Consider the following 20229-nt stretch of genomic DNA (forward strand, 5'->3'; position numbering starts at 1 on the left):
GAATTTGGTTGTGGCCATTGGGCAAATTGTGATATGAATTGATTTTATTATGTTGCCGTGTTAATTTCTCGTGTAAATTATTGTGTTGTGTGAGTTATTATTTTGGGGAGATAAGGGTGGCATTTCACCGTTGATATTATGTGGGTATAAGGGTGGCATTTCACTGTTGTTGTGTTTGTTGGAATATTGTCTGGGCAGAGCGATAAGGGTGGCTATAGGAGCGATAAGGGTGGTAATAGGAGCGATAAGGGTGGCTATTGATATTGTCTGGGCGGAGCGATACGGGTGGCCATAGAAGTGATAAGGGCTGCAATATGAGCGATAAGGGTGGCTATTGTCAGGGATGATATGTGATGATGTGGGATTGTGGTGTTGATGATTTTTATGTGATGTTGTGATTTTTCTTGTGTTTATTTTTATGCCTTGTGCAATTGGTCTTGTTGATAGTAAATTGATAACAATCTGTTTTATGTTAAAATTGAGAGCATGTGGCTATTTCCAGGCAGATTATAAAATGAAATGTGGGCACGAGGTGCCGTGAGTAAATAATGAGGATATTTGGCACGTGAATTGTCTGTGCAGTTGAGATATAAAATGAGGGCACAAGGTACTGTAATGAAATGATAATGATATTTGGCACGTGAGTTGTCCATGCAGTTGTGATATGAAATGAGGGTACGAGGTGCCGGAAAAATATGATGATTTAATTATGGGCACGAGGTGCCGTGGAAACATGAAAAATGGGCCGAGGCCCGTATTTATGAAAAATATAAAAATTGGCTGAGACCCGTATTTTTATAATTATGAAATGAGGTGCCACATGGTGACTTTTTAATTGAAAGAATTATATTTTAAATATTTATTTGGAAGGATTTTTCTTAGAAAGTATTATACGAAAGAATTGTATTTGAAAGATATTTATTTGAGGAAATTATATTTGAAAAGATTTATTGAAAGAATTATATTTGAAAAAAATTATTTGAGAAAATAATATTTGAAGGAGAATTATTTGGAAGAATTATATGGGAAAGACATTTATTTGAAGGACTTGATTTAATTGGGTGTAATTGTACTTATTAATTGTTGAGCAATATTAATGGTATTCTTGTTTTCTGCTGTGCATATCACTGGTTGTTTCATGTTGCCCTGTTGTTATTTGTTTCCTATTATCTTGTATATTATATTGCACAGGTTATTAGACTAGTGAGTGTCTTGACTGTACCTCGTCTCTACTCCATTGAGGTTAGTCTTGATACTTATTGGGTACCGATCGTGGCGTACTCATACTACACTTCTGCATATTTTTGTGCAGAGCCAGGTATTGAAGATAACGGACTTGAGCAGAGTTAAAGTGGGATCGTATGGATTCAAGGTAGAGCTGCTTGGTCGTCGCAGTCCCTTGGAGTCTTTTCTTTTCATTGTACTGTTAACTTGTAATCAAACAGTATTGTATATTCGGTCCTCGTAATTATTCTATGTATTCAGTTAGAGTTCGTGATTCAGTACTACCAGTCATGGGAGGTTGTATATTATAATTATTTCCGTTGTTAGTTTTAAAAGAAAAATAGCTTCAAAATGTAATTAAAATCGGTTTACCTAGTCTTAGAGATTAGGTGACATCACAACGCTTGTGGTGGAATTTTGGGTCGTGACAATATCATGGGTATACCTCTAGAAAAATTGATTTCAAACCGGAGTTATGTTTTGAAACACATTAAAGTTTAAATTTGTTCAAAATTACCAGCTGTGTTGGTTTTATTTGTTGAAAACCAGACTTGTAAACATCATTTCCATTCCGGCTCTTTAAGAGAAGGGTCATTTGCTTTCAAATCAGTTTAAAACTCAAAACCTTACTGAAAAGTAGTTAGCGATAACAAAAGTGAAATCTTGTATTTATTAGGAAAGTGAATGATCGAAATACTTCAGTGAACATGATATATAAACTCAGATTCTTTTTCATTTACCTTTGTGCTTTAGTTTGCCTAGGTTCCTAAAATAATCAAAGTATAACAAAAGTATCCAATAAGACGTTAGTATAAAATATATATACACATAATAAGCAGCAAATTTAATTGTCTAAAAGGAAAGGAAAAATGAAACTGGACTCTTCGATTTTGGGCTAGTGGACCAAGCCCAGTAGATGTACGGCCAACGGCAAACTTCATTCAGCAACAGTGATCCTAGACTGGAACTTGGGTCTAAATTCCAAAGAACTCAGCATGTCCAGTTCAAACATGCATACAAAGAGATAAAAGAACAATTAGTGAAACCAACATGAGACCCAACGACATAAAATTGTAATAAAATAGAAATGACTAAAGAGTACAGTGAAACCAACTTTCATTTGCTTTAGTCCTAAGAGGATTAGTGAAAATCAATGACTAAGAGCTTGGAATAAAACCTTATTCATGGACAAGGTACCCTTTAAATCTCTGGCACTTTAGAGTTCACAAGGGTTCCATGGACCCCGAGTAGTGCTTGTGTCGGGGAAGGGCATCTTAACCATAAACTAGGTCCCACCCCAATTACTCTTCCCCAAAGGTTTAGATACAAATGAGGTATTCACTTAAGAGTTGATATGAGAGCAGCAATAGACACAAAAGGTTCAAGTATACAAAGTTCAAAGGCTATAGAGAATAGAATGAAAATGTAAAGACAAGAAGACTTTAGGATTACACCATTAGCCTTAAGATCAGAACCCATGATATAAAGGTTAACTACAGCGGGTACTGACAATGTCCAGGGATATTCAACATATATTAGAACATTTAATGAGACTAATAACAGATGTAAAACAAGGAGAGTTCATGAAAACCATCAGTAAACTAATCCAAGTTTAAAATGCTAAATTAAGTGATGCACATTAATCTCATTAGTCTTACTGTAGGATTCAAACATTCAAGAGTACTTAACTAAGTTCACAATATTTCAATAGTCATTTAGACTATTTTCAGAACAATCAGAAGTTCCCACACACATGGTTGAGTCCTCACTATATTAAATACTGATGTTAACAGTCTTGATCAGACTCCCTATAAGTAACAACAAACAATAGAAGTATCCATACAGGTAAGGAGATCAGTTTTGATCTATTTTTAACTTATCAGCATGGTGCCTAGTCTATCATGCTCTCAAACAAACTCCAAATTTATCTAAGTTTATAGACAAAGATATCAACCAAGTATGGGACAACATGTAAAGGTATTCATTTATAACAAGACAAACAAGTGTTAATCGGTTTGTTTAAGCCTATGGGTGACATAAAATCAGATCATAAGGACATGTGAACTTTTAAGTGTGTACAACAGATATGGTTTTAGTACTAGATTATCAAAGAAGACAAGTTAAGTATATGACATGGATCCTATAATGGAGTCAATTTTTAAGTAAACCAATAGGTGGTATAACATTACTAATTTAAAAATCAATATAGCACAGATGTAGCAGACATAAACTCTCAACAGGTCATCAAGAAAAATCTAAGAACACAGTTAATTAAGTTAACAAAACAAACATGGTAGTATAACATACAGAGCAGACATTGAATCATCAAAATCTTTTAGCTAATTACAAGAGTTCAGAAGGACCTATACCAGTCATTATAGAAAATTCCAATCTAGTTAATCTGTGAAGTTCATTAACACATATTAACTAGCAATACTAGAACAACCATGGCTTATCAGGGAAACAATCAACTTCAATCAATGAGAACAACATGACACATTAAACAATCATAAACTACTAACATATGTCATGAACGAAAGATAATCAACACAGAGGACATTATAAACACCAAGCAATACAAATAATCTAAGAAAGAGGGAGGGTCAGTGTACACTAAACTTCTACTAGAGAGCAAACCAAACATGAGCTTCTTTCTTAGCTGTTTAAAAATTCAAAACTCCACATACAGAGTTTAATACTCGAGCAAAAATGAAGGAGGAAAAGAGAAGTTAGAAAAAACTACTGGAAACTAAACTTAGCCGAAAAGACTATAACTTTCAGATATTTTACTAGTAATATTAAATTTGTTCATATATTTTTCGTGTTAGATGTTGTTAGGTGAGAGCAATTAAGGCTCCTATTTATAGTGTCTTGTTGAAGCCTTAGGGTTCCAGGTAATTTAAACTCGATAGTGGAAGGTGATGATATGGTAGATGACGATAAAGATGGAGTAAAATCGGAAGGGAAAACATGGAAATCAATGATAAGTTTTTACCTGAGCAAGAGAGAATGCAGAATCAATTGTTGAGAGTGAAGAACGATCGGGAAAAACTCCAATGTCCAGAGGCCACTGCGTTTTACCTCTGGACACGAATAATAATGATGGTAATTGGTCATGCATGCTCCGATTTGAAAGATGAGGGGAGAACATATGGACTTCAGTGGCATGATTTTAGGTCTAGGGTTTAATTTTGGGATTTAGAATTTTAGTGATAAAAATGGTGAAATCGGCTTGATTTGAGGGTATAGGGGAACAGATCTAGTGTTATAGGGTGTGGATTTGTGACCTTGCAATGATTTTTGCAAGGATTAGAGACTGATGGGATATGAGATGTTGAGAGACTAGAGAGGAAAAGAGGAAAAGGGGGCGGCCGCTCAAAGTGAGAATAATTAGGGTTTTAAGGTCATTGGGTCGGTCATTAAGGTTTAAAGTGAGGGATGAATCGTGGGCCGTTAGATCATTTCATCAACGACCCTGATAGTTCAGGTCGTATGGATTTAAGAAATATGTTATTAGGGAAAAACGGGGACCGTTGGATCTGTGTGATCCAACGATTGAGATAATATGTAGTGTGGGGTTTAAAATAAAGGGTAAATTAAGAATAAACATGGACCATCAATGATTTGGATCGACGACCCAGATTATTTGTGTTTGTTTTGTGAGTGAGAGTGATGGGTGACGTGGCACGATTCTATTGGTTTTCAAGGGTTGGGGCGGATTGCCAAAGTGGAATAGATGGGAGTAATTTCGGATCGGGTCAGGTGGGATTGGGCCTATGTTTTGGGCTGATTTTGATTTAAAGAGTAGCCATATTGTGCTAATTAGGCATTTGCAATTGTAGCCTTTTAGTATTTTAACCCCTTAAAATTAACTTAATTAAACTTAATTAATTCTAATTAAATGTAACAAAATTATAATCATCAAATACACTATAAATTAATGTAATTAATTGATTATTTATTAAAATACTTTATTTACAAAATTATGAAATCAATTTTGGATTAATTTAAATAATAAGCGATGCAATTAAAAATTAAAGTTTAATTTATTAAATTAATTGTAAGACTTTTATTTCAAAATATAGGGATTATTTTAAAAATTTTAAAATAGTAAGGTTACTATATTTTTATAAATAATAAATACTTAATTATTAATTTAACACGATTAATTATTAATTTCCTATTATACTTATATGAAAATAGGTATTATTGATTAGGGAGTATTTTCAACACTTGTGTTGCAAATTATTAAGTATAAATAATTTAATTTTAAATGGGAGGGCCAAAATTGGTTGTCAACAGCTGTCCCTCTTTGACAGGAGACGACGAAAGAATTTTCAGGCAAAGAAATTGACACAAGACAATTTTGTCCCGACTTTAGGAATGCATTACAGTAATGACATATGGATTTGGAAAGGATTATGAGTTATAAGATTAAGGAAATAATATAGGCTGAATTCTTGCTTTAAATCGCCTACATACCTCGAGCTTAACGAGGATCAAGCCTTGTGTATGGGGCTTGCAGGTGTTGCTCCAGTATCCTGTTATGACGATACTGCAAGACGGGAGGATCTTGGAACCTATAATGACTTTACGGATTGCAGCTTGATTATGAGACTTGAAAGGTTTGGCTATTTGGGGTCATACTGATCGGATTGAGTTGGAGTTTGGATTGTTGGCTCACTTATGAGTTTGTTGTCCCTCATAGCGGTGTGGCTTGGTTTGCTGCTTAGAAGAAGTTTCAAGTCACAATGTTTGATCCTAAAAAGAAGATACACATATACCCATATATCATAATATAAATATGTTAAGATATGATGTAAATAATGCAGGAATGATGATGTTTGGTTATCAGCTAGTCGTTATTTGGGATCGGGGCAACGGGATATTTGAATCTGAAGTCTCCAAACTCTGGAGCATTATATGGGATTCCGGGGATGGGCCTTTAAATTTGACTTGATTGTTAGCCGAGCTGTGTACTATTCCGTAGCTGTCGGAGCATTAAGTCTCCACGCGATGGGAGTATCTCCATGCAATGGGAGTAGTTCACTTGAAAAATGTAAAAGTCTCTACATGATGGGAGTATCTCTGCGCGATGGGAGTAGTTGACTTTCACTGTAAAAACCTCTGCACGATGGGATAGATGACTTGAAATGTAAAAAACCCTATAAGTTGCATAAGTAAAACATCAAAACATTCAAGATAAAAGAGATAAATGACCATGCCCAAGAGATACTCTTGACTGCAAAACTAAATTGCGGCCATCGAACGGCGAAACATATGGCGAAAATGGATGGTCCATCCTTCGATTGGTGAAGTCGGCGATGAAATTTGCAACTATCATTTTGGAATCTCCGATATGGAGGAGTGACGATTTAATCTATGCGAAATGCTTAAGTTGGCGAAGCAAACAGTTTGCCATTTACATGGCTCCAATTGGCGAAGCCAGCGTCTCCAAATATACAAAGTGCTCCGATTGGCTGAGCAGATGGTTTGCTATATACAGGGCTCCGATTGGCACAGCTGGAGGCTTGATATGTACAAGGTGTTTTGATTGCTTGAGCAGACTATTTGCTATATACAGGGTGCTCCGAATCTATCAAAGACTTATTTTCGGAATACCTGGAAAGAATTTAGAGTTAGTCCTTAACCATATCTGAAAATGAGTTGAATAATAAAGGAGAAATAAGGGCTCATGAGATGGTAGTGGATCCGTCATTCCTCCTAGTGTTCTCCAGCATCCTTCAATTTTTGTCGATCATGTGCTCAATGAAAAATTCATAGTAGGAGGGGGGGTTGATTTGTGTTGATTGCAATCCTAGCCTTGCCCCTGGTCTAGTGGATTACGCCACGAAGTTCGATAGGTGGAAAGATAGCATTTTCTAAAAAAACTTTGAAAATCATTTATTTTTATGGTAAAATGTCATTGTTCCAAATTATGACATGTTTAGAAGTTCCCTTTGACGTGTGTGTCATTTCTGAATGATTCTGTCCTATTGATGACGATTCCTGGAGATGCCCTTAATGATGTAGCTTATTGTTATCATGATCATGTCATAATCTAAACAAATGTATTACAAAGGTTTTCCTAGGGTTATGACCGAACCTTTTTAGGTTGCCTATGTATCCAAGCGGAGTTCGAGTATGATAAAATGATGAATGAATTATGATGATGACCGAGCCTGACACAGGCAGCCTACGTATCTAAATGGAATCAGGTCAAAACATAGTTCAATTAGAATAGATGCAAAATGATAGGGAATTGAAATAAAGTGGCAGGATCTGACTTAAACTGCCTGCATATCCAAATAAAATCAGGCCTACGTATAGATGATTGAATACGATGTGGATTGCCTACATATTCCTGCTAAGGAAATCAAGTCGTGGTGTAGTTCTAAATACATATAAAAATGATATTTGGATTTTCTATTACAAAAGGGGAGGGAGACCGAACCCTACGTGGGTTGACTATGTATCCCACTATGGGAAGTCAGGTCGGGCGTAGTTCTGTTACAATCAAACCCTAATTCTTTTGTCTTAAAATGTGGTATCACTTGATTGCATCTAAGTTGATGGGTTTCCTGCTGACTCTGCTGTCCATTTCATCTAGGATTAATGCTCCTCCCGACAACACTCGATGGACCACATAAGGACCTTGCCGGCTCGGCGTGAATTTTTCTTTGGCCTCTTCTTGATGGGGGAAACTCTTCTTCAAAACCAGCAGCCCAGGTGTGAATTGCCAAGGTTTCACTTTTTTGTTGAACGTGTTGGCCATCCTATTTAGGTCCGCTTTGGCGTCAATTCTCTTTTCATCAATGAGCATGAGTTGCTCCTGCCTGACACATATCCATTATATCTCATCTAGCTTGGCTTCCTGGATGACTCTCAAAGTTGGTATCTCAACCTCTGCGGGTATCACAGCTTCTATGCCTTATACCAACATTTACGGCATTGCCCGGTGGATGTTTTCATAGTGATGCGATAACCCAATAAGGTGAAGGATAGTTTCTCGTTCCATTGCCTGTTATTTTCCACTATCTTCTGTAAGATCCTTTTTATGTTTTTGTTGGCTTCTTCGACCGATCCATTCATTTGCGGCATGTAGGTAGTGGAGTTGCGGTGGACAATTCTAAACTTCTCGCAAATCTTCCCCATGAGATCGTTGTTGAGATTGGCTGCACTGTGAGTTGTGATTGACACTGGGATCCCAAATCTGTAGTGTATGTTGTTACGGACAAAATCTGCCACCACTTTCTTTCTGACAGCCTTGTATGTAGAGGCTTTGACCCATTTGGTCAAGTAGTCGATGGCTACAAGATGAAACGATGTCCAAATTATGCGGCGGGTTCTATAGGTCCAATCACGTCCATGCCCCAAGTGGTAAACGACCAAGGAGAACCCATTACGTTCAGCTCATTAGTGGAACCCGAATGAAATCCCCGTGAATCTGGCACTGGCGACACTTCTGCATGTAACAGATACTATTACTTTCCATGGTCATCCAAAGTTATCCAGCTCTTAAACTCTTCTTGGCCAAAGTAAAACCATTCATGTGAGGCCCACATGTTCCTACATGTATCTCTTCCAGTAGTCTTGTTGCTTCAGCGGAATCTACACACATTAACATATCCAAGTCCGGGGTCCTCTTATACAGGACTTCCCCATTACGGATGATGTGATTTTCTAGTCTTCTTAGTGCCCACTTATGACCACTAGTGGCATTCTCTAAGTATTCTCTTGCTTTGAGGAACCTTTTAATGTCGTAATACCATGGCTTATCGTCTGGCTCTTCATCTACATGAAAACAGTATGCATGCTTATCCCATACCTCTATCTCGATGGGGTCGATATGATTCTTTTCTGGATGGTTTATCAAAGATGACAAATTTGCAAGAGCATCGGCGAAGTCATTCTAGATTCTGGGAACATGTTTGAACACAATCTTGGTAAACCTCTTACATAACTCTTTTACGCAGTGCAAATATGGAAGGATCTTGACATTCTTGGTGGTCCATTCACCATGAACTTGGTTTATCAGCAAATCAGAATCTCCTATGACCAAAAATTCCGTGATGGTTATGTCGACTGCCATCCTTATTCCAAGGATGCATGCTTCATATTCTGCCATATTATTTGTGCAAGGGAACCTTATATTGGCTTAAGCCAGGTAATGTTTTCCTAACTCAGAAATTAGGATTGCCCCAATCCCTACACCTTTGAAATTTGTTACTCCGTCGAAAAATGTATGACTCTGCAATGTCCTCCCCTGCGAACAATACTTCTTCATCTGGGAAGTATGTGATCAGTGGCTCGTAATCCTTGTCCACTGGGTTCTCTGCAATATGATTGGCCAATGTTTGTCCTTTGATAGCTTTCTGCGTCACGTAGACAATATCGAATTTACTCAGAAGAATCTACCATTTGGCCAACTTTCCTGTAGGCATCAGTTTCTGGAAGATAAACTTGAGCAGGTCGAGTCAGGATATGAGATGTGTGGTATATGATGACAGGTAGTGCCTTAACTTCTGAGCGATCCATGTCAAAGTGCAGCAGGTTCGTTCTAACAAGGTGTCCCTGGCTTCAAACGGTGTAAACTTCTTGCTCAGGTGATAGATAGCTTGCTCCCTCCTTCCAGTCTTGTCGTGTTGTCCCAACATACATCTAACTGCATTATCCAGAAAGGACAAGTACAAAAACAGCAGCTTCCCGGATTTAGGAGGAACTAACGCTGGCAGATTTGACAAATACTCCTTGATTTTGTAAAAAGCTTTATGAAATTCTTCCATTCACTTTGTAGCAGCGTCCTTATTTAGCAGCTTGAAAATATGCTTGTAGATTGTCATTGACTGGGTTATGAACCTGCTGATGTAGTTTAATCTACCGAGGAAGCTCATCACGTTCTTCTTGCTTTTGGGCGGTGGAAAGTCTTGAATGGACTTTACTTTGAAGGATCCAACTCTATCCCTTTCCTGCTGACGATGAAACCTAACAATTTTCTTACGGGAACACCGAAGGCACACTTCATAGGATTCAGGTTCAAACTGTACCTGCGCAAACATTCGAATAATTTTTTCAAGTTGCTTAAATGATTTGCACTCTTCCGAGATTTGAGAATGACATCATCCACATATACCTCAATTTCCTTGTAGATCATGTCGTGAAAGAGGGTCGGCATGTCCCTTATGTAGGTAGCATCGGCATTCTTGAGACCAAATGACATGAACCTATAACAATAAACTCCCCATGGCATGGCGAATGCTGTCTTCTTCGTGCATCAGAGTCTGGTGGTAACCGACGAAACAATCCATGAATGAACTGCAACTCGTTCTTTGTGTAATTGTTGATAAATATATGAATGTCTGGTAGTGGAAAATAATCCTTTGGACTGGCTTTGTTGAGATTTCGATAGTCCACACATATCCAAATTTTCCCATCCTTCTTCGGTATTGGTACAATATTCGCTAACCATGTAGGCTAATTGATGACTCTCACCACATTTGCCTCTATCTGATTGGTGACTTCTTCTTTTATCCTTAGGTTTAAATTTGGCTTGAACTTTCTAGGTTATTGCTTGAATGGTGGTCTGGCGGGATTGGTGGGCAATCGGTGCAAGATGATGTCGGTACATAATTTGGGCATGTCACCATATGACCAGACGAATATATTGATGTATTTTCGGAGGAGCTCTACCAATTCTTCCTTCTATTATGTCTTCAGACAGATAATGATTTGGGTTTTCTTCACGTCTTCTTCATTCCCAAGTTGATTACTTCTTTTTATTCAAGGTTGGGCTTCTTCTGGCTCTCTGGCTGCTCGATCTCTTGCGGGAGGTTCTCAAGCATCATGCTTTTGTCGTACTCTTCGTAGTCTGGATCATTTTGCTCAAATGTTTCGTTACATGTCATAATGGTGGAACACGACTTTTTATTGATTTGATTACTGAAAAGGAAAACTAAGTATAGATAAGAACTAAAAATGGAATTCGCAATGATTTCAGGAAAAGTAATTCTTTTTATTTCATCAAAAGGAACGTCTTAGTGTTCAAAGAGGTGATTAACAAAAAATAATTGACCGTGCATTTTTTAAAATTACTACAATTCCGTACTACCAAAGACGGACTGGTAGTCTAATTCTACAAGGTCTCTACCAATTCGGCATCCCGAACGGTGGGTGTCTTTGTAAGGCCCCGTAAAAATTTCATAAAAACCCCAGGGTTTCTTCGCGCCGAGGTTAAGTAATGTGATCGAGGGTTATGGTCCACAGATCGGTCGCAGAGTGAAGCCAAAATTAAGCAAATTTTGAGAACCATTATACGACCGCATAACCATTTCGGGGGCTGTATATCCGTCGCAGAAGCTAGCATGAGATTTTTCGGAAGGAGGTTCTGCGGTCCTTTATGCGACCGCAGAATTGGTCAGCGGATCGCATACCTGCATAGAAATGCCCAGTTCTGGAGGGCCATTATGCGGTCCATTTTGCGGACCGCAAAAGTGTTATTTGGTCCTTTATATGACCGCAAATCTGCATCGGGGCTTCATTTGTTTTAATTTTATAACCCGACCCTATTTCGATATATAGTCATTAGGGACCATTTGTAAAGAGAAAGTCTGATATTTCTAGAGAGAGAAAGTGTCGTAGAGTGAGAGGGGAAGTTCCTAAGCTTATTGTTTATCCATTCTTGCTCAAAAGTTGGAGAATTCACATGGAAAACTCATTAGGTCTTCATCCTAGAGGTAAGACTCTGCTCCCTAGCCTTCAATTTCAGGATTTAACTGAAAATAGGTAATGAGAAAAGAAATTCTTGGGTGTGGGAGTTGTTCATTATGTATGCATGTATATCAAGGTTTGTGGGAATATTATTGAGCTCAATTGGGTAGACTTCGGGTAGTAGGATGAAGGAATCCACCATAAGAGGACCTTGAAATCATAATGTCTACCTAGTTTTTTATAAAATGCTTTAATTGTGCTGGAACCATGAACTCTTTCCTAATTTATGTTCAATTTTGTTATGTTTCTAAATATATCAAAGTTTTTAAGATTTTCGCAACATTGTAGTAATTTAAGGAAGCTCAAAGCGAGGTATGTGGGCAAAATTCTCTCTTAGAATTGAATCCCACGATGTTCTTGTATGTCCCGAGTTGTTCATTATAACTTGACTATTCTGAAAAAGCTTTGTGTCAAAATATATATGTTCAATATGTATTCCAAGTGCTCTTGTCATGTTATGTTACTATTTGAGAATGTGTTCAAAGTATGGGTTGTATACCTAAATGTTATGACTTCAAGTCGTGTTTCAAATGAAAGCTATTATGCTATTATTACAAATCTCAATATGCTTAAGACTTTTATTTGCTCACATATGTACTCAAAGTATTGAATAGAAATACTTCATTGTTGATGATCCGTGATGATGTTTGAAAGTGAAAGAGGTGAGCATGAAATATGAAATTCGGCCAACGTGCCAAGAATGATATTACATTTGGGCCACTAGTGCCAATGAAACTGAGAAACGTGTAAAAGATGTTTAAATGAGTTGTAAATCCTTTAAATAATAAACACTTTGGGAGTATCGCTAGTCACCGAGGAAGGGTAGGTTGAAATAGCCTAACCCCGAAACTACACGTGCTGGTGTAGGAGTGAATTGTAATTATTCTCCTCATTTGGGATGAGATTGATGTGATGAGAATATTCCCCTTTATTGGGATGTGATGATTGCTAGAAAAGGGTGATGTCGATCCACACAGCATTGTGGTGAGACGGCCTACCCGGTCGGGTCTTGATCGGATGCCATGCCTGATTGTGCTTGAAATTGTGATTGAGATAATGATTGAAATCGTGAAAGTGATTGTGATTGTGGTTGATGTCCTTGGGTGAGATGCCTAGCCAATTGGGCCATGATCAGACTCCGTGCTAATATCACGATGGTATATCGGTGCTAAGATCTCCCAACCTAAAATAATGGAAATTTACTTGAAAACTACTCTTGCTCCTAACTTGATGTTTTAGTATTGTTTGAGGCTTCCATTGATTTTATGATTGTTCTTCCTTATATTGTTGCATGTTCTGATAAGAGGGTGTTTAGTCATATATACTAGTACTAGTACTATTCCTCATGTACTAACGTCCCTTTTTGCGGGGGGCGCTGGATGTTTAATGGATGCAGGTGGTTCCACAGCAGGCGGTGTTGATGAGTGATAGCGGTACACCCTCATCCCAGCTGACTTGGTGGGCCCCATTTCATTTCGGAGTTGTGTATCTTTTGTCCCATGTGTATTATGTTTTGAGGTATAGCCGGGGCCTTATTGCCGGCACTATCATAGTACTCTTTTGTATCCATTAGAGGCTCCGTAGACATAGTGTGGGTTGTATGTTAGTGATGGAAAGGTCAAACTAGTAATGTTATATATGTACCACTTGTTCCACTTCAAACTATGAAAGTGTATGTATTTTGAAACTTATAAACAATGTAACTAATGATAATGATTTGGTGTTGTGCACATGATCCTCCTCGTTGTCTAATTAATGAAATAGATCTCCTCTTTATTCATGGGTGAGTTCGGGTAGAAGGTATTGTACAGGCTTGCTCGACCGGGTTATCTCGGTTGAGCGCCGATCGCGCTCCCCGAGGTCGGGGCATGACAGTCTTGATATCAATTTCGTCGCAACATTCCTCGATCATAAACACGAACAATCTTCCCATTCCATCAACGATGTCATCCTCTGGTGGTGAGATTTGACACTTACCCGGAACATGCTGGTATAAAAGCCTTCTTCCTAGGGTTACCGGTATAGGTCTTCCTAGTTGTAGGTTGATACCCCAAGTCAGCGGTACTCTTATGTCCTTTTGGTTCAATTGGCTCTTTTATCCTATCTGATTGGGCTCCTAGCCCGGTCCCTGGTCGATAACCATTTGTCTTTGTTTCTTTGTTATATATGGATAGACCTTTTCGTCAGTTGAGATCTTGTACTCTTATTAAATGTTTGGGAATGGTCGTGGCACTTGGGTTTTGGGATTGTTGTTGAGACAGTTGTGGTCATGTATAGACCCTATTTGAGATTTATGCACATTTGATATTTGAGTTATATCATATTTCGCTTTGCTTTTATATTATGAATCAGTTTATGGCTTAATAATTAAATTTTGTTGTTAATATGATTGTTGTCTTGCCTAGCATGTGTGTTAGGCGCCATCACGGCCTTTGGTGGGATTTTGGGTCATAATGTTAAAAAGTCATAACCTTAGGCATTCTCCTAAATCAGAATTATGAGTCATCACGTAGTCATAGAATCAACTGATGTATAGATAATAATTTCACGTAATCCAAACAAGGCATATCATAAGCCAAACTCTACCATAAATGGTCAAAACCTAGCTACGCATGTACGCTTATCACCTCGCATATACATGGCTCCTAAATAAATAAACAAACTACAATTATATAACCTATAGAGAGAATAAACTCTTAGAAGGATAGACAAGAAACTTACCTCCATCCGGTAAGCTTAAATAAATCAACCACCACCTTTCCTTTAAGATCCAACTTCAAACGACTCGAATCTAGTCAAATACAACACAAGAATGTCAAACAAAGCTATAGGAATCAATCCCAAACAATAAAGCTTCAATCTTTAATGAAAACCAAAAAGGTCAACAAAATTATATCCACACCCACATAGTGAAAGCCCGGGTCAAGGGGTAAATCCCGATTACCCATAACCTCACGAGTCCAAATATGTAATTAAATTTCAAAACCGAGTCCAAATCGATCCTCAATCCCCAAAATTTACTCTCTAAATTTGTTGATAAAAATCCAAAACTTCACCTCAAAATTCTATATTTTTAGGTGTTAATAATCCATGTAGATTCTTGAAATGTAATCACAATTGAGTAAAAATCACTTACCCTTTAGTCTTGTATGAAAAGCTCCTTGAAAAAGTTGCCCCTTTCCAAATCTAAGTTTCAAAATATGAGAGAATAGACTAAAACCCTGAAATATAACACTTAAGTAGTCTGCCCAGCACTACCCATTGCGAACGCGGACCAAGCCTAGCATTGGCGAAGCATAAAACTACCTAAGCCAAAAATCCTCTTTTTTGAACGCGAAAGGAGCACCGCGAACGCGAAGGCCACTTGCCTCGCCCCTTCGCAAATGTGACCAGCTCTTTTTGAATGAGCAAGGTTCTTCACCCAACATTATCTGAATCAACAAAATAATTTTCACCCGCATGCTTTAGCCCAACGACAATGCATATATACTCGTCACTTTATATATACGCCATCCCCACACATAATTCATGTAGCAAATAGACCTACTAGTCCTAATTTTCTCGAGTCAAGGTTAACCACGATACTTACCTCACTCCACAACCAAATCAATACTCAACCACAACTTTTCCTTTTTGATTTAGCCTCCAAACCAATCAAATCTAGCCAAATATAGTTCAAATAATTCAAAATAGGCATTAGAAACTACCCATGAGTGAATAAGATTCAATCTTTAATGATTTTGAAAAAGTCAACAAAAGTCAACCCCATCCTTGATCGGTCAAAATCCAAGATTTGGATCAAAACTTGATTACCCATTCACCCCCGAGCCCGGTTATATAATAGTTTTTGAAATCTGACCTCAATTTGAGGTCAAAATCTCAATTTTATAGATTTTTTAAATTTTTACCCAAATCCCTAATTTCTGCCTTGAATAATCCTAGATTAAAGGTTAAAATCAGTGGGTGTTTATGGAAATATAATAAAACAAGTTAATATTTATTAACCATTAAAGTTGGGATGAAAAATCTCTTCAAAATCTCCTTTAGGCTGAGCTATAACTTGAAAATGGTGGAAATTAGTGAAAATCCTGACTTTTAGATCTTTTAGTGCCTGGGCGTCAGGTGCTCTTCACAATCGCGAAGAACCTGACGTGTTCGCGAAGAATAGCGGGAAAAGGCCTACGCGTTCGCGATATAGCCTTCGCGTTCTTGAAGGCTTAGCCCCCCCCCCCCCCTCCCTTCCTTCGCTTCTGCAAGCAAAATCCCGTGTTTGCGTAGAGTATAAGACTGACCTTCCCCCAGATCCCACAACTCTTCGTGTTCACGAGAGGACAGTCTCATTCGCGAAGGGTATTCCCCCCAGTACTTCGCGTTTGTGACCTAGTCCCTGCATTTGAGAAGAACAATTCCGCCCCAATCCAACATCTCCTTCGCGATCGCGAAGCACAAGGCACTAGACTTCAGAAACAACTGAAAACAAACAACTTCTTAAGTCCAAAATGGTCCGCAGCCCATCCGAAACTCACCCGAGCCCCTCGGGCTCCAAACCAAACATGCATGCAAGTGTAATAACATCATACAAACACAATCAAAATACAAAAATAACACCTAGAACATAGAAACGAATGTCAAAATGCATGAAATTTCAAAGAATTCTCAAGAACTTCTAAAATCACAGCCGAGAGTCCGAATTCTATCAAACCAAATCCAATTTGCAACAAATTGTAGACAAATTTCAAATAGAAAAATGGACCTATACCAAGTCCCAATATCAAAATACGATCCCGATAGCAATAAAGTCAACCTACAGTCAAACCTAGGAAACTCTAAACCTTCAAATTACTAGCTTTCGGCAAAACAAGTCAAATCAATCTAGGGACATCCGAATTCAATTCTGGGCATACATATAAGTCTAAAATCACGATACGGAACCACCGGGATTATCAAAATACCGATATAGGGTCGTTAACATAAAATATTGACCGTAGTCAACTCAAGTTATTTTTAAAGTCAAAAATTATATTTTTTTCAAATGTTTACGTAAAAACTATCTGGAAAATGACTCGGACTGTGCACGCAAATCAAAAAATATCAAATGGAGCTAATATAGGTCTCGAATAATGGAAATAAAGGTTAGTACTCAAAACGACCTGTCGGGTTGTCACATTCTCCACCTTTAAAAGCAACGTTCGTCCTCGAACGGACATAGAAAAGTACCCGGACTGGTGAAATAGTGTGGGTATCTACTTCGCATATCGGACTCAGACTCCCACATAGCTACCTCGATCGGCTGACCTCTCTATTGCACTTTCACTTAAGGAAAACTTTTAAACCTCAACTATCGAACCTGCCGGGCTGTCCTCCAAGATATGAATGGTGCACTCGGACTGTCTGTCCGTCTGAGGATAAAATGTTGTGCTCAGTTCAACTTACATGACCAAATCGCGCTGTACGACTTTCTAAAAATGCGATGTGAATTGCGTGCCCCGGTTAGAAATGATGAAAATAGGCACGTTGTGCAGGCGGATAATATCCTGAATGTAAATCTTAGTCAACTTCTCTGATGAATTGGTAGCCGCCACCGGAATTAAGTGCACGGACTTAGTCAACCGGTCCACAATAACCCAGACTACATCATATTTCTTCAAGGTCCGTGGAAAGCCTACCACAAAATCCATAGTGATGCGCTCCCACTTCCACTCTGGTATCTCCAATATCTGAGTTAGTTCCCCCAATTTTTGATGTTCATACTTCACCTCCTGACAACTCAAACACCGAGATATGTAAGAAATAATGTCTTTCTTCATTCTTCACCACCAATAGTGTTGTTTCAAGTCACGATACATCTTCGTGACACCTGGGTGAATAGAATAGCGCAAACTGCGTGCCTCCTCAAGGATCACAAATCCGGAACATAAATCTGGCCTTGAAACCGCATAACACCATTATCCCAAATCACAATGGAACCACCCCACTACACGATATACCCAATACACAATATTACAATCATCCACCAGTGTAAAATCACCAATCCAAAGTTATTTACTCAAAAGTCAAACTTTGGTCAACTCTAGCAACTTAAGCTCCCAAACCACTTTCCAACCTTTCGAAAATGAAACCAACTATTCCTACAAGTAATAAAGCAACAAACAGAGATACGAAAAGCATCAAATAGGGAACGGGGCTCAAATACACAAAACAACCGGACGGGTTGTTACTAATAGGCGTCCACTCTAACAAATCAAATGGAAGAAACTATCTCGTGTAACTATTATGTTTTTGGATGAGACACACATATGACACCTTGTGATATATAAGTATATTTTACCCGCTGTAAAGAACACATCCTCCACTTCATTCTGAAGTAGAAATAAGCCTTCCATAAGCCAATAAGGCCCATCTTAGATTCCACTCATAGACACACAAGAACATCTGAACCGCTGGCCTCAACTGCGAATATATACTTGCAACACACTATCAATGCAGTTACGGGTTCCTCCAGTGGTTACTTAGGCAATCAGAGCCAAATCCAGATTCAGCAGGTTTGTGCACATAATGGTTTTTTCAAGTGTGGGGAGCTTGGTTTTGTAAGGAGGCTTTGTCCCAAGAATTGCACTAGCTGCCGCACCTAGAGTTTATTTTAGCCGATGATCACTACACTAGCTGCCGCACAACCCGTCCGCCCGGGCATAGGTAGAGGGCAGGTGGGTAGGGTTCACCCTAGAGGTGGAGGCTAGTCAGGTGGCACACCGACTAAATTCTATGCCTTTCTAGCTAGACCAGAAGCAATAGCCTCTAATGCCATGATTACAAGTATTATTTATGTCTACCGTGGAGATGCTTCAGCACTATTTGATCCAGGATCTACCTATTCCTATGTCTATTCTCTTTTTTCTTCTTATCTTGGTATATCTCGTGAGTCCTTGGGTGTTATCTCGTGAGTTGAATTATCATTACACTATGATTGAAATGAAATTGCTTTCCACCTTGTTTTTCTATCTTGGATTAATGTTATTGCTTCTTGAGGAAGAGAGAAAAGCACGAAGGGTGTTGTCATGCCTTATTTGCATACAAATCATTTATACGGGAGATTGAGAAGATTAAATCATGAAGGTTGATGTTGTGCAATTGACTAATTATTATCATTTATCATATCATGTGAGGAAGAGAGTAAAAGCACGAAGGGTGATGCCATGCCATTTTTTATTTCATTGCCTTATTTGGTTCCCGGATTGGTGATTTACTTGGTTGCATTGTAGTTTATTTCGAAAAGATGTTATTTGGTGATCTCGTACTTGCCGTTTTCATGATACTCCCCCTTTCGCATGTCCCCTCCCAATTATTGTTTTAACTAACCTGCTTGTTATTCTGTTGCTCAGCGTATATATCTGTACAGGTTTTAAGTAGGTGTCTTGTCATAGCCATGTCACTACCTCGTTCGGGTGATGCTCGACACTTACGAAGTACATTGGGTCGGTTGTACTCATGCTACACTTCTGCAATTCATGTGCAGTGTGATGACCCGATAGGTCAATTATAGTTTTACCCTTCATTTATATATTCTGAGACCTCGAATAGCTCCATTTAGCCTTCCTCTATTTGCGTGCACAGTCCGTGTCCTTTTTCCGGAGGGTTTTTATGAAAAAACTAATGAAAATATGAAATCATTCCTTAAAACTTATTTGAATTGACTACGGTCAATATTTTGTGTAAACAGACTCGGATCAGTATTTTGATGGTCCCGGTGGGTCCGTATTGTGATTTGAGACTTGGGCGAATACCCGAAATCGAATTCGAAAGTCTCTAGCTTGATCTAACGTAATTTATTGAAAACTAGAAATTTAAAGGTTTAAAGGATTCATAATTTTGACCGTAAGTTTACTTTGTTGCTACCGGGTTCGGATTTAGTTCCGAAACTTGGTATAGGTTCAATCCAGTATTTATAACTTGTCTGCAAAATTTGGTGCAAGCCGGAACTGATTTGACGTGATTCGGACGTCCAGTTGAAAAAATTTAAAGTTCTTAAGTTTCTTTAAAAATTTCATTTGTTTTGGTGTCTGATTCATAGTTTTAGGTGCTATTTTTGTATTTTGATAGCTCAAGCAAGCTCATATGATGTTATTACACTTGTGTGAATATTTTTTTTTGGAGCCCCGAGGGCTCGAATGAGTTTTGGATAGGCTACGGACCATTTAAACATAGGAAAATTTTTGGTTTTTGAAGTCTGCTGTCATATGG

At 38.3% G+C, this 20229-nt stretch overlaps 1 protein-coding gene across 1 annotated transcript; it reads right to left on the reverse strand.

Moving 5' to 3' along the window:
* Nucleotides 1–8731: 8731 nt before the first annotated feature.
* LOC138906071 (uncharacterized) lies at nucleotides 8732–9352 on the reverse strand. The gene is made up of 2 exons (XM_070194593.1): nucleotides 9184–9352; nucleotides 8732–9018 (listed from the first exon to the last, which is right to left on the reverse strand). The coding sequence occupies exons 1-2, from the start codon at nucleotides 9350–9352 to the stop codon at nucleotides 8732–8734; spliced, it is 456 nt and encodes a 151-aa protein (XP_070050694.1).
* Between the last annotated feature and the right edge of the window lie 10877 nt (nucleotides 9353–20229).

This window comes from Nicotiana tomentosiformis, chromosome 2, assembly GCF_000390325.3.
Source record: "Nicotiana tomentosiformis chromosome 2, ASM39032v3, whole genome shotgun sequence".
Lineage (NCBI taxonomy): Eukaryota > Viridiplantae > Streptophyta > Magnoliopsida > Solanales > Solanaceae > Nicotiana > Nicotiana tomentosiformis.

Excerpts from the sequence above, each read along its gene's own strand:
- LOC138906071 (XM_070194593.1), bottom strand. The coding sequence starts at position 9,352 with ATGGCAGAATATGAAGCATGCATCCTTGGAATAAGGATGGCAGTCGAC. Across the intron at positions 9,019-9,183 it reads GCACTGCGTAAAAGAGTTAT|ATGAAGAGCCAGACGATAAG; the intron begins GTAAGAGGTTTA and ends GTTTTCATGTAG.